General features: G+C 46.1%; 1 protein-coding gene across 3 annotated transcripts; it reads right to left on the bottom strand.

Annotated features, from left to right (window-relative positions):
* Positions 1–5,936: 5,936 nt before the first annotated feature.
* S100a16 (S100 calcium binding protein A16) lies at positions 5,937–14,358 on the bottom strand. 3 transcript variants are annotated; one of them, XM_090340968.1, is made up of 4 exons: positions 14,232–14,358; positions 8,619–8,678; positions 7,319–7,497; positions 5,937–6,734 (listed from the first exon to the last, which is right to left on the bottom strand). In XM_090340968.1, the coding sequence occupies exons 3-4, from the start codon at positions 7,469–7,471 to the stop codon at positions 6,576–6,578; spliced, it is 312 nt and encodes a 103-aa protein (XP_090197094.1). In that variant the 5' UTR covers positions 7,472–7,497; positions 8,619–8,678; positions 14,232–14,358; the 3' UTR covers positions 5,937–6,575. The 3 variants fall into 3 exon arrangements, with proteins under 3 accessions (XP_090197094.1, XP_090197095.1, XP_090197093.1); XM_090340969.1 differs by lacking the exon at positions 14,232–14,358 and adding an exon at positions 8,822–8,906; XM_090340967.1 differs by lacking the exon at positions 8,619–8,678 and having other exon boundaries at positions 14,232–14,357.
* Positions 14,359–14,438: the final 80 nt, after the last annotated feature.

Raw genomic sequence — 14,438 nt, 5'->3', positions numbered from 1 at the left:
ATGCGGAGGAATTGCATACTACAGACCAATTAGAGACATTTAGACATTTATTAGTAGTATTTTGTAACCATAATGAACTACCTGCAGCAACTAGCTTCATAGGGAGGAAAGGTTTATTTAGCTCACCATGTTAGAGGTCCAAAGTTCAAGACTAGATGGAAAGACCACATCAGTTGGCATCAGTGAGGACAACAGATGAAGGCATGTTGTTTAGGAGTATTAGTAAGTGTTTCAATCATATCTCACACAGATAGAGAGAAAAAGCATGGGTAGGGCTAGGTCTGCACCCTTTATAACATTCCTCTTCGGAGAATGACCAAATGATTCATAAGAGAAATTCTCCAAAAACCTAAGTATCTCTCACTAGGTCCCACCTCCCAATATTATTACTCTAGGACAAGCCTATAGTCAGCAAAGATCCTTGGGGAATTCAGAGCATGTTCAAACCACCACAGATATACACAAAACACTCTATCCAATAGTGGTCAAAGGCACTTCCTCTCAAGTGTTCTCTAACATGGAAAGACTACATGTTAAGTAATATAACAAATCTTAACACACTTGAGAAGATTGAAATCAGACAAAGTATCTTCTCTGACCACAATGGAATGAAGCTAGAAATCAACAACAGAAATTGGAAATTTCACAAACATGTGGACATTGGGCAATACACTTCTGTACAAGGCCAATGAGGAAATCACAAGATAAATTAGAAAATAGCTTGAGAAAATGAAAGCAAAGACACAGCATACCAAAACTTATGATACACAGCAAAAATAGTATAAACAGAGAGGTTTATAAGTGAGTAATGCTACATTTCATATAAAATAAAGATCTCTAACAACCTAACTTCACACCTTAAGAAACAAAAAGAATAGACTAATTCTAAACTTAGCTAAAGAAGGGAAACTATATGAGAGGTAACAGAAAAACAACACAAAAAAAAAAAATGATAATGGAACCAGGAGCATGGCCTAGTGGTAGGATGCTTGCCCAGTATGCAGAAAGCCCTGGGTATGATTCCACAGAAAAAGCCAGCAGTGGTGCTGAAGCTCAAGTGGTAGAGTACTACCCTCGAGAAAGCTCAAGGATAGTGCCCAGGCCCTAAGTTCAAGCCCAAGGACCGTTAAAAAAAAAAAAAAGAAGAAGAAAAGAAAAGAAAAAGAAAAAAGACAGAAAGCAAGCAAGAAAAAAAGAAAACAAAAACAAAATCTGAAAAATTATAACTAATATAATGAATCTGATCAAAACCTTCCAACAAAGATAAACTCAGGACCAGATGACATGACTGGAAAATTTTATCTAACACTTAAAGAAAAATTAATACAAATCCTTCACAAACTCATCCAAAAAAGCCAAAGAGAAAGGAACATTTCTGAACTTATTCTATGAGACCATGATGACTCTAATACCAAAGTTTAAAGATACTATAAGATTACAGACTAAAATCCTGATAAATATTCAGGAAAAAATCACCAACAAGTTAGCACTGGTGACTCATCCTAACTATTCAAGAAGTTGAGATCTAAAATCACAGTTTGGAGACAACATGAGCAGAAAAGTCTACCAAAAATTAACTACCAAAAATCCATAAATGGAGTTATGGCTCAAGTAATAGAGTACTATACTAGCCTTGAACAAAAAAAGCCCAGGGACAGTGCCCAGGCCCTGAGTTCAAGACCCAGAACATTCCCTCTCTCCCATTCTCTCTTCTTTTCTCTCTGTCTCTGTCTCTTTCTCTGACTCTCTCTCTCTCTCTCTCTTTCTCTCTCTTTCTCTTTCCCACACACACACATAGACAAATCATCAATAAGATACTAGCAAATTATATTGAACAGTAAATTAAGACTATGAACCATTAAGAATGTAAACCAAAGTAGGATTTATCCCTACAACGCAATGATAGTTTAACGTAGAGAAAACAATAAATGTACCACATAAATAGAAAAGAGAACAAAGAAATCACATGATCATCTCAACTGATACAAAAAAGCACATTTCATGATTTAAAAAAAAAACACCAAAGGCAATTAGAAATAGAGGAAAATTACTCCAGTCATGTGAAAAACTCATAACTAACATCTAACATCACATCCAACAGCAAAAAAAAAAAACCTCAGTTTTCCTCTAAGATCAGGAACAAGACAAGTATGTTTGCTCTCACAGCATTTCTTAAGCTTGCCTAGCAAGTTCAAGACACTGAGTTCAAACTCCAAACCATTTAAAAAAAATTTTTTTTTTGTGGGTAATGATGCTTGAACTCGGCCTGGGTGCTGTCCCTGAGCTCTTCAGCTCAGTGCTACCCTACCCTTGAGCCAAGCCTCACTTCCCATTTTTCTAGAGGTTAATTGGAGATAAGAGTCTCAGGTTCTTTTGTGCCCAAGCTGGCTTTGAAACCTGATCCTCAGATCTCAGCCCCCAGAGTAGCTAGGATTACAGGGATGAGCCACTGTGCCCGGCCCATTTAAAATTTTATAATGTATAAGCATGGGCATCAAGTTCAAGGCTAGCCTGGACTATTTTGATAGGCCTTATCTCAAAAGCACATAGGCACATGGACACTGAAAGGAAGAGGATAAAGGGTTAGTTAAATACAAATACAAATCAGGAGGATCAAGTTCTAATGTTCCATAACACAACAGTGACTATAGTTAGTTAATAATAATTACTGTATATTTCAAAATACCTAGGGCCAGGAGCATGGCCTACTGGTAGAATGCTCACATAGCATGCATGAATCCCTGGGTTTGGTTCCTTGGTACCATATGCACAGAAAAAGCCAGAAGTGGCACTGTGGCTCAAGTGGCAGAGCATTAGCCTTGAGAAAGCCCAAGGACAGTGCCCAGGCCCTAAATTCAAGCCCCAGGCCTGACCAAAAAAAAAAAAAAAATCTAGAAAAAATGGACTCTTAATGTTCCCAGTGTTTGAGGTGATAGGTATGCTAATTACCCTGATTTGATCATTGTATATTATCAAAATGTTACATTGCACTCCATGAGTATGTATACAATTTTTTTGTGTGGGTCATGTGGCTTGAATCCAGCCTGAATGCTGTCCTTCAGCTCAAGGCTACCGCCCTACCCTTGAGCCAAGCCCCACTTCCTATTTTCTAGAGGTTAATTGGAGATAACGTCCTTGTGTGCTCAGGTTGGCTTTGAACCTTGATCCTCAGATCTCAGCCTCCAGAGTAGCTAGGATTACAGGTGTGAGCCATCAACCAGATTGTATATAATTATTTGTGTGTCACTTAAAAATCATGTAAACTGGAAGTGATGCTGTGGCTCAAGTGGTAGAGTGCTAGCCTTGACAGTGCACAAGCCCTGAGTTCAAACCCCAGGACTGGCCAAAAAGAAAAAATGTCCTTTAGGACCAGGAGTTTGGCCTAGTGGTAGAGTGCTTGCCTAGCATGTACAAAGACCCGGGTTCAATTCCTTGGTACCACATATATAGAAAAAAAATCATGTAAACTACAATGAGCCATCATGTCTTAGGATGGCCACTATTAAAAATATAAACAGAACATAACAAGTCTGGGTGAAGATGTGGAGAAATTGAACACTTACATTTTATGGCTGGGACTGTAAAATGATGCAGTTGCTATGGAAAAGTGTAGAGATTTCTCAAAAATCCAAAAACAGGGAGGATTGTGGCTTACTGGTAAAATGCTTGATTATCATGTATGAACATACCCTGGTTCGATTCCTCAGTATCACATAAACAAAAAATAAATGAAAGAAACAAAATTAAAAGAGAAAAAATATGAAAAAAGGGAAAGAAAGTAGAATATTTGTTATGGGGGGAGGAAAAGTAGCACTTCCATGAGTATAAAGTTATGATCATGCAAAATGAAAAAGAAATAGAGATCGGTTGTGCAATCATGTGCAGAGCTAACTAGGAGACAGATCAAATTAAAGAATTTCTTGAGCCCAGGAGTCAGAGGTCAGCCTGGACAACGTATCAATAACTTGTTTTTCTTAACATAAAAACCAAAATTAGGGGCTGGGAGTTTGGCCTAGTGGTAGAGTGCTTGCCTAGCAGGCATGAAGACCCTGGTTCGATTCCTCGGTACCACATACATACAAAAAGAGCCGGAAGTGGTGTAGTGGCTCAAGTGGTAGAATGCTAGCTTTGAGAAAGCCCAAGGACAGTGCTCAGGCCCTAAGCTTAAGCCCCAGGACTGGCAAATTAATAAATAAATAAATAAATAAAATAAAACTATATATGCATATAGTTAATAGCACAGCAATGTACACTTGAAACACATTTGGAGTTCATTGTATACATGCATAGGAATGTTGCAATGAAATCTTCCCCCTTACCTAGCCAATATATGCTAATTTTTTTTTGTTTTGGGTTTTTTTTTATTGTTGTTGTTGTTGTTTTAAAGAATTGGCCACATAGCCAGGCGCGGTGGCTCGTGCCTATATTCCTAGCTACTCAGGAGGCTGAGTTCAAAGCCAGCCCAGGCATTAAAGAACATGAGAACCTTATCTCCAATTAACCCCTAGAAAATGGGGAGTGGGGCTGTGGCTCAATGGGTAGGGCTGAAGAGCTCAGGGACAGTGCTCAGGCCCAGAGTTCAAGCCCCATGACCCACAAAAAAAAAAAAAAAGGCCACAAACTCATCAAAGACCCACTCATCCCACATTACACAACACTTTTCATAGAATAGACCCAATAAAAATACTCATCAACTCATAAAAAGTAAATAAAAGAAAATGGGGTTATTTTATGTGGTTTTGTTGTTGTTTTGTTTTTGCCATAATAGATAATAGATGGGGCCGGGAGTTCAGCCTAGTCGTAGAGAGCTTGCCTAGCATGCACGAAGACCCAAGTTTGATTCCTCAGTACCACATACAAAGAAAAAGCCAGAAGTGGTGCTGAAGCTCAAATGGTAGAGTGCTAGCCTTGAGGAAAGCCCAAGGACAGTGCTCGGGGCCTAAGTTCATGCCCCAGAACTGGCAAAAAAACATAAAACAAAAAACAAAAAAACCCTATAATAGTATGACTTAAGTGGTAGAGCGAATGATCAAGGGGTTCTGAGTTCAAAAATAAGAAAACTATGGGTAGGTAAACAAATAATAGTGATAGAGGCAGAGAGATAGGCGCGCGCACACGCACGCACGCACGCGCGCGCGCGCACACACACACACACACACACACACACACACAAAGCAAAGCAAACAGATTCTTTACCAATATCATAGTGCCTAACACAGGTAAGGATCATGTTTTTTGGTTTTAATTGAGAAAGGGTTGGTGCAATGTGGAAGTGGGAAAGGAAGCCAGAGGGATACCTTGACAGATAGCCAGTTTTAGTAAGCTGAAAATCAATAAGTGGGTTGGTTCCTATAAAACTCTCTATGCCTGTACTTCCCTTGGGAAATCGTAAGCCCTAGCCTGCCTGCTCCCCTTTTAAAGCCCTGAAATGGAGCAGTTGGCATTGTCCACTCCAGCAGCTACAAGCTATGCTTCCCTTTCCCTCTCCAGTCTGCCATTTCTCCTCTCTTGCACTCCTACGTCCTACATCATGTATGTCCATTCAAATCCTCGATAGGGATTCAGAGCCTCCGTACTATTCATGGCTTGAGAAAGAATCATGGCTGCTCTTGTGGAATTGCAGTGACAGCTCAATGAGACCTGGAAGTTAAATATGAGTGAGTCTGAGTATGAGGTCTGGAAGACTGTGACATATGGCCTCTAGTTCTCTGTGGAGCAGGGGGAAGGGGAAGAAAAGAGAAAAGAGAAAGAGAGAGAGAGAGAGAGAGAGAGAGAGAGAGAGAGAGAGAGAGAGAGAGAGAGAGAGCGCACTGCTGGCTTAGGACAATAGCACCTGCTAGAATCGTGGAGGCCAGGCACTGTCTTTGAAGTTGATTTCCCTGAATGATTCCTCTGGGCCTCAGGGTTCAGGGCAAAGACCACCAAAGCAGGAGAAATTTCCAAGGTGTGTGATGGGTTTAATGAGCGTCACAAAGGGACAAGGTAAGAGGGGTACAAATTCCAAATCCAGCCTTTATTGCCTTATTTCAGTGGCTAGGCTGAGGAAGGAGGCTCCACAAAGCTTAGCTCATTGATTCCCAAGGCAAGGCAGCTGGAAGAGAAGCTCTGGAGTGCTTTTCCATCCAGCTGAGGGGCTTGAACTGAAGGGAGGGGAGAGGATGCTGCTGCTACGGCTGTGGTCAAGAGACCTCAAGCAGCAAGCTGACCTCCAGAGGTCAGGACAGACTCGGAGTCAGGCGGGCAGCACACAGGAATAGTGGGTGTTAGTAAGGTACATGGCTTGAAAAGGTAACAGAACTCTTAGGGTCCCCAAACAGCATTGAAATCTCATTGAGAGGCTCCTAGGGCCTACTGGCTCCAGGGACTAAGACCCTCAGGGAAGCACATCCCCAAACTGAGACATTCCCAAGGGGACTGTAACATCTTTCCTCAGCTGTTTAGCGAGGAGCAGGAGCAGGGCTGGAGAGAGAAGAAAAGAAAGGGGTTGAGAAGGCAAAGAGGCTGAGGGGGAGCCTGAGATGAGCACCAGGGCTCAGACATGCGCCAGGACCTAAAAGGGGTATTGGGCAGGGCCTCTAGCAGCCTCCCTGCTGCTCTTGCTGGCGGATGAGGTTGGCGATGGGGCTGGTGATGCCACCTATCAAGGTCCAATACTCATCAAAGCTGATCCATCCATCATGGTTGGCATCTAGGTTCTGGATGAGCTTGTCTGCAGCTTTTCGGTTTCCTGTGTCCTATGGAAGAATCAGGGGTCAGTCAGGATGGGGGTGACAGCCTCCAAAAGCCCTAACACCAGGCATCGTATGCCTGTAAATCCTATCTACTCAGGCTGAGATCTGAGGACCTAATTTCAAAGCCAGCCCAGAAAGGCAAGTCAGTGCGACTCTTATGTCCAAGTAACCACCAAAAAGCTGGAAGTGGAGTTGTGGTTCAAGAGACAGAATACCAGCCCTGAGCAAAAACAAACTAGGGACAACATCCAGGCCCTGAGTTCAAGCCCCAGTACTAGCACGAAAGAAGGAAGGAAGGAAGGAAGGAAGGAAGGAAGGAAGGAAGGAAGGAAGGAGGGAGGGAGGGAGGGAGGGAGGGAGGGAGGGAGGGAGGGAGGGAGGGAGGGAGGGAGGGAGGGAAGATAAGCCCCAAGAACTGACCCCTGGACAGTACCAGAATTGGGCCTGGCAGCTCTTCACTAGCTAGGCCTGGGCATGTGGAGAAGACAGAGGCCTGTGGAAGGGTGAGAAGGGGCTCTGGGGAAAGTAACTGAAAGGACTTGTGCCTCCATGGGGTGGAATGGGGAGAGGCTGCAGGGGAGCCGCACCGTCAGCATGTGGTTTAGCTCCTTCTGGAGCATCTTTCGGAAGCTCCTCCTGTTGATCTTGTTCTTGACCAGGCTGTGCTTAGACACGTATTTGTAGAAGTTTTCCACCAGGACCACCACCGCCTTCTCCAGATCAGTATAGCAGTCAGCCATCTCACCACCTCAGCTTCTCACAGGACCTGGGTACCAGGGAGGGGAGATGAAAAGAGATCACCCATTTTTCCACTCCCAGACTGCTTATCTTTTTTTTTTTGCCAGTCCTGAGTACTTGTCCTTGGGTTTTCTCAAGGCTAATGCTCTTTCACTTGAGCCACAGCACCAATTCTAGCTTTTTTTTTTTTGCCAGTCCTGGGCTTGAGCTCAGGGCCTGAGCACTGTCCTTGGACTTTCTCAAGGCTAGCACTCTACCACTTCAGTCTCAGCACCACTTCCAGCTTTTTGCTATGTATGTGGGGTACCAAGGAATCGAACCCGGGTCTTCGTGCATGGTAGGCAAGCACTCTATCACTAGGCCAAACTCCCGGCCCCTCTAGCTTTTTCTATGTATGTGGTACCAAGAATTTGAAACCAGGGCTTCGTGCATGCTAGGCAAGCACTCTACCATTAAGCCATGCTCCTGGCCCATGTTGTTTTGTTTTCTTGTGCTGGTATTGAGACTTCAACTCAAGGCCTGGGCACTGTACGCTAGCCTTTTCACCCAATGCTGATACTTTACCACTGGCGCCACATCCACATCTCTACTTCTAGCTTATCTAGCTAGATAAGAGTCTGCCCAGGCTGGCTTCAAACCATGATCCTCCGATCTCAGCCTCCTGAGGAACTAAGATTACAAGCACAAGCCACTGGTACCTGGTTGTGTATCCTTTGGAGAAGAGAAGAGGCTTAGAGGATGGGAGCACAGTAGGTGTGAGGTGGAAGGGGAAGCCTGGAATGAGAGCTATGTGACTCTTTAATCCAAGTATTCTCCAGCCCAACTGCCTGGACAGGTTTCCCAGGCCCTTCCCTTGTTTCCCCTATCAAAGCAAAAGGCTCTCATGGGGAGCAGAGGGGAGTAACTGCTCAGCTTTCCTGCCCTGCTACACATCAAGCCATCCAAGCCCCTACCCTGGGGACAAGCACAACTAAGAATTGTTAGAAAAAGTCAAGGCTGATGGGAGCAGTGAGTTTTGTCTTCTACCCACAGGACTTACACACACATACACACACACACACACACACACACACACACACACACACACGCACGCACATACACACACATGCGCGCGCAGCAACAAAGTAGGAGGTAAGGACATAGGCCTACCCCAACTCCTCTGTAGACGCCAAGGCAGTAAATTCAGAGATTCAGGCCACAGTTGTACTTCTTCAAGATAAAACAACATCTTAATCCATCAAAATACATTTTGTGTAGCTTCTCCAATTCTGCACCACACCCCGCTGGCCTATCTTCCCTCATCCCTGTCCCTAAATATATAGCACAACTAAAAGACACCCCTCCTTCATTACCTAAGGAGGAGCCAGGCCCGGCACTGCTTCAGCTGGCAACTGACCCTGGACACAGCTGCTACTTGGCAGAGGCCACAAGCGTCACCCCCTCACCCCAGGACAAAAGGCATTCACATTCCAAGCGGATATAGCCTCTGAATAACAGGATATGAGGGGAGCAGGCGGGCCTAGTCTATTGGTTGCCACCCATTCCCAGAGCCCCCCCAGATCTACCCCCAGCAAGCCAGACTGCCCTCCCACTCTGAGGCTCAAGATTGAGCTCCAGCCAACCATCATCCCGCTGGTCCCTAAGCAAGGGAAGGAGGAAGAGCCATAGCACAGCCTGACTTGGAAGGGAGGTCTCCTTCACCAGGCCCCACCACAGCCTTCTGCCCCTCCCACCTGCATTCTGATCGCTCTGGTATCCATTCCTACTCCCGTGCTAGCTGTCCAGTGCTTTCCACCCAGCCTGCCCATCCCTCTGGCTCTGCCCAAACGATGCCTTCCTTAGGATACCTGCCTTCACTTCTGCCCTCAGTGTACTCCAAGGTTCCCTTCCGCCTGGACTTCCACAAACATGTCTGCCCTCACCACACCAGCACTGGCTGAGGTCACTAACTGGTTCGGTCACTGTGTCTTTCTGGCTCTAATCTTGTTCCTTGAGGCAAATATAATGTTTCAGCTACGGTGTATTCTGAGCCATACATCAGGATTCACAGACTTAGGGACAATTTTGTAAATCCTGAATATACATCCACCCTCTTTTTAATCTCTGTAATACCCCTGGCTCAGTGCCTTGCTCAAAAGGAGACATTCTATACTATTCCACCACCTTCCAACCTTAAGGCCAGGTGCCCAAGGTACCTGACCATTTTGCCATGCTTTTTCTTTTATGGAGGTTTTTTTTTTTCCCCTAAAGAAAGGGTGAGGAGCCAGGAGTTTGGCCTAGTGGTGGAGTGCTTGCCTAGCATGCACGAAGACCTGGGTTCCATTCCTCGGTACCACATACATAGAAAAAAGCTGGAAGTGGTGCTATGGCTCAAGTGGTAGAGCGCTAGCCTTGAGAAAGCCCAAGGACAGTGCTTAGGCCCTGAGTTCAAGCCCCAGAACTGGCAAAATAAATAAATAAATAAATAAAATAAAAAGAAAGAAAGAAAAGAAGGAAGGAAGAAAGGGTGAGACCGGGAGCAAAGAAGCCAGGATACAAGAAGGAAGGAGTCTTGAGAAGGAAAGGGGTCAAGGCTGGGACTGGCAGGAAATCCTGCCCCTCTCTGCCTGTTTGACCACTCTGGTCTGTGGCTAACGGGTGACATACAGTGCCAAGATTGCAGGAAACCATATTTTCCATATTCTCGGTTTAAGTATATAACTGTGTGGTTCACTGTCCTATGCCTTTGTGAGTATTTGTACAGATTCTCTAACATTCATAAAGGAAGATATTTTTCTTTCTTCTTTCTTTCTTTCTTTCTTTCTTTCTTTTTTTTTTTTTGGTGTGTGTGGGGGTTATGGGGCTTGAACTCAGCTGGGGCACTGTCCCAGAGCTCTTCAGCTCAAGGCTACCACCCTACCCCTTGACCTGGGTGTAGTCTCTGAGCTCTGCAGCTCAAGGATACCACCCTACCCCTAGAGCCACAGCCCCACTTCTCCTTTTCTACTGATTAATTGGAGATAAGAGTCTCACGGTCTTTAGTGCTCAGGCTGTCTTTGAACAATGATCCTCAGATCTCAGCCTCCAGAGTAGTTTACAGGATTATAGGCGTGAGCCACCACACCCAGCTTTTAGAAAGACATTTTCAACCCATGATCTGTCACCCTTGGGCAGGATAGAGTGGCCCAGGTCCATGCCTAATGCTCCGGAGAACTGGGAATTGTAGCCAGAATTTTTTCTTTCAGAAAAGATTGTGCAAAGCCCTATCCCAAACAACCTTGGGACTAGGGAGAAAATTTGAAGAACCTCCCATCCCTTGCCATTCTAGACTAGTTCTCTGGGTGAGGAGTCCTGTGGGCAGCAGTCAAGAAAAAAGGGAAAAATGGATGTTTGAGTGCTGCACCTCTGTTTCTGTCCCAAAGACCAAGCCCACCTCTCCCTCCATCTGCCTTCTAGAAGTCTTCTTTCTCCCACCAAGCATCTCTCCTTCTGCTCTTCCTTAGTACAATGCCCAAACCCTACCTGGCCTCTGGCAGCAGCAGACAAAACATAGATGAGTTCCCAAGAGGAAAGCCAGCTGTCTGTTCCAGGAGAGCCAAATGGAAGATCCAGACAGACAGCTTCGGTGTCCTTGGGCTTCCTTTCCCAAGCCCTCCTCCCAGAAATCTACCTCCTCCCAACTTTCTTCTGGTTGTAAAAAGGACAACTCTGAGATAACCATCTAGACATAAGCTTTTCTGAAGCTTTTTTCTGAAAGCAGGCTATCCCAAGTAGGCTAGTCAGGTGTCATTATTGTCCTTCTACCACCCTACCCTGGAGGCCAAAAGACTTGCCCCACCCATGCCACAGCCAGCTGCTAAAGCAGCTGCCCATCCTCCCACCAGCCAGGCCTCAGGACCTCTGGGTATGGGGGGAGGGCAGGTGTGCTGTACCTTCAGCCCCTTCCCAGGCAGGTTCCTTCACTAACAGCCTCAGGAAGATCATGGCCTGAGAATGGGGGACTAAGGTATAGAGATAAGCACAAAGTATATTAGAACCTCCCCCCTCAAAAGAAAAGTAGTAATGGGGGAACCACATGCCTACCAAAGGGCCTTTCCCTAAAGGGGCCTCTCACTTGAGACACCTGCCCCTCCCCCAATGTTTTCATTGTCTTCTCCTTGGCTGATTCATCATTGAGCAACCAGGAGGCTCCAACCCCCCCCCCCACTCCGCCCACCACCTGAGCCCAGCTTGCTGACTTCTCCAAAAGCCCTAATTGCCCCTGACACCATGCCCCTGGATCTCAGCCACTATATCCCCACCCTCCCACCCCCAGATTCAGAGCCCCACTCCCTCCAGTGCCTGTTAATCACCCCCAACACATCAAATCCCCAGTCTGGAGCCCAGAATGTCTACCACACCCTCCAAGGTTCACCTTCTCTTCCCACCTTGCACACATTTCTTGATACTTCAACTGTTTCCACGTATTGGGATGATCTAAACTCCTGCCCACCCCCCCCCACACACCCCTACTCAATGTCCTCTCCAGAGCCTAGATCATTTTCAAACTTAAGTTTAGCATTCTTTGGGTCCCTTCCACATACTTCAAATTCATTCACTTATTCATTCATTTGCTAACTCCTGTCACTCACTGCCTCATTTATTCACTCTCTCTCTTACAGGTTCAACAATGCATTCATTCACTCATTCATTCAGTCATTCCCTCAGCTGCCTTCAGTACAAAGAAAAAAAAACAGCAATCTCAACTGGGCTGGTAATGCAAGCTCCATTTGTAAAACTATTTCAAATAAAAACAAGCCTTTCTAGCCTCAACATGCTGCTTGTTCTTTCCCCAGACTCACCCATGCCTCCCCTCCCCATTCTCACAAGATTCTCATTCCCTCAGGAAGCAGAGATAGGGTAGCTTAGGGGAAGCTAATCAGCAATCAGAAAACATCTAACCCAAGATCTGGGACATCTAACCCAAGATCACTAGAACAAGCCCAGCACTAATGGCTCAAGCCTTTAATTCTAACTATTCAGATTAAGATCTGATCTTCAAAGTTCAAAGCCAGCCAGGTCAGGAAAGTGCATGAGGATTTCATCTACAATTAACCATCAAAAAGTTAGGAGTGGTGCTTGGCCCAAGTGGTAGAGTGCCAGCCTTGAGTGGAAAAAAAAATGATTAAAGGGCAGTGTCCAGACCCTTGAGTTTAAGCCCCAGTACTAGCACATACACAACACACACACACACACACACACACGTACACACAAATTTTAAAAGTACTAAATCAGCTCTTCAAGAACAAACAAACCTGCATTCCTTCTATCATTCTGTCTTATCTCACAGATGTTCAATGAGATACAAAATGGCCCTAGACCAGAAATGGCACAGTGGCACAAAGTGGTAGAGCTCTAGCCTTGAGTGAAAAAGCTCAAGGACAGTGCCCAGGCCCTGAGTTCAAGCCCCATGACTGACAAAAAAAAAGAAAAAGATAGCATCACAAGGAACATATTTCCATGTCTCAAGATCCCTTGATTGCAAAGCCAACTGAGATCCATTGTCTCCATGCTTGGGTAACAATATCAAAGATGATGCGAAAATTGCTAGATCTCAGCCTGTTTATGGGACATAAAACCTCTGGAGCAGGCTCATAGGTAATAGCCAGCAAAAATGTATGTAGCACAGGAAGTCAAATTTCTTCTTATCGTTAGTGCAAGTTTGAGGGTATTTGGTGGGTGACTGGAAAACTGAGTAGACTTTCGATCAGGGGATTATTCCTCTTTTCCAAATACCCTACCAGTGACAAACCCACAGAGAACAAGAAAGCCTGCCATTCTTGCTCCCTTCTACTTGAGTAACCCATTTACCTTCTACCCACTTTGATTTCAGTTTCCTCTAAATTTTTTTCCAGCCAGGTTCACACACACACACACACACACACACACACACACACACACACACACACGCTCATATACTTGACTACCCCTGGACTCTCTAACACTGACAGTTTTTCACAAGTTGGTACAAAAGGTTGAGGCCACTTCGCCACCATGCCTGACCTTGCCCCCACCTCAACAGGACTGGGCAGGAAAATGCACCCATAGTACAGTTGGCTCTGCTAAGTGCAGCAAGACAAGCCAGGACCTGCCTGGGTCCTGAAGTGGAGAAGCTACCGGTTCAAGGTTCAGCCCCTTTTCCTTTCCCGCTCCTGGGAAGCTCCCAGGCTTCCCCAGAGCCCCACCCAGATCCCTCCTAAAGAACTGCGCCGGCCAGGGGCCTGCGTCCGGGACCTGCCTGGCCTGCCCATAAGATAGAAGAGAGGCTACCTCTGGCCCAGCCTCCACTCCCTAGGTTCTCAGGCTCCAGGGCCCTCCCTAGCTCCTCTTGGACCCCTACCCTTTCCCAGGACCCAATTACCAGAGCTTTATGAGGCCAGGATCTCTATTAAGGTACACCTGCCCTTTTCTTTTTTTCTGTACAGGGGACCGCACAGCTGTGGGCAAGGCTCCAGCGTGATCTGCTCAGTGTCCTAGCCCCTGGAGAGGAGCCCAGTCAGCTGCTGGGCCCGGGAGGGGGTCTTGCCACCCTTTCCATTCATCTGGAAGCCTCACCCAGCTTCCAACAGTACTAGGACGCCCCACTTCCAAACTGGCCTTTGGGGAAAGTTAATAATCATCCAAATCTTCCAGGCTGGTCTCTGGGGCAGGCCCTTCTCCGCAGGCCCCCTTCACTGGCCTCTCAAGTCTACAGACTCCCTCAGGGCAGCCACCAAAGTCCCAGGCTGGGTCTGGGGTGCTCACCTGCCTTCTCCGTCCACGGCCTCTCCTGCAGGGATCTAGGGCCTGGGCTCTGACACGGCCTAACAAGCTCCCGGCTCAGCCCAGCCAGGACTCCTCCCCGCTGCGCTCCCAGAATCTGTCCCACTCCCTCCCGGCCCTGCCTGGCTGAGCTGGCTCAGTGGGGAGGTAGTGACTGAGCTCCCTCTTGACTTGGCCCTGGGGTTGGGC

This window comes from Megascapheus bottae, chromosome 10, assembly GCF_031878675.1.
Source record: "Megascapheus bottae isolate mThoBot1 chromosome 10, mThoBot2.hap1, whole genome shotgun sequence".
NCBI lineage: Eukaryota > Metazoa > Chordata > Mammalia > Rodentia > Geomyidae > Megascapheus > Megascapheus bottae.
The sequence above is the reverse complement of the archived record's forward strand: the minus strand, read 5'-3'. Positions and strand labels throughout refer to the sequence as shown.

Excerpts from the sequence above, each read along its gene's own strand:
- S100a16 (XM_090340968.1), bottom strand. The coding sequence starts at position 7,471 with ATGGCTGACTGCTATACTGATCTGGAGAAGGCGGTGGTGGTCCTGGTG. Across the intron at positions 6,735-7,318 it reads AGCTAAACCACATGCTGACG|GACACAGGAAACCGAAAAGC; the intron begins GTGCGGCTCCCC and ends ATTCTTCCATAG.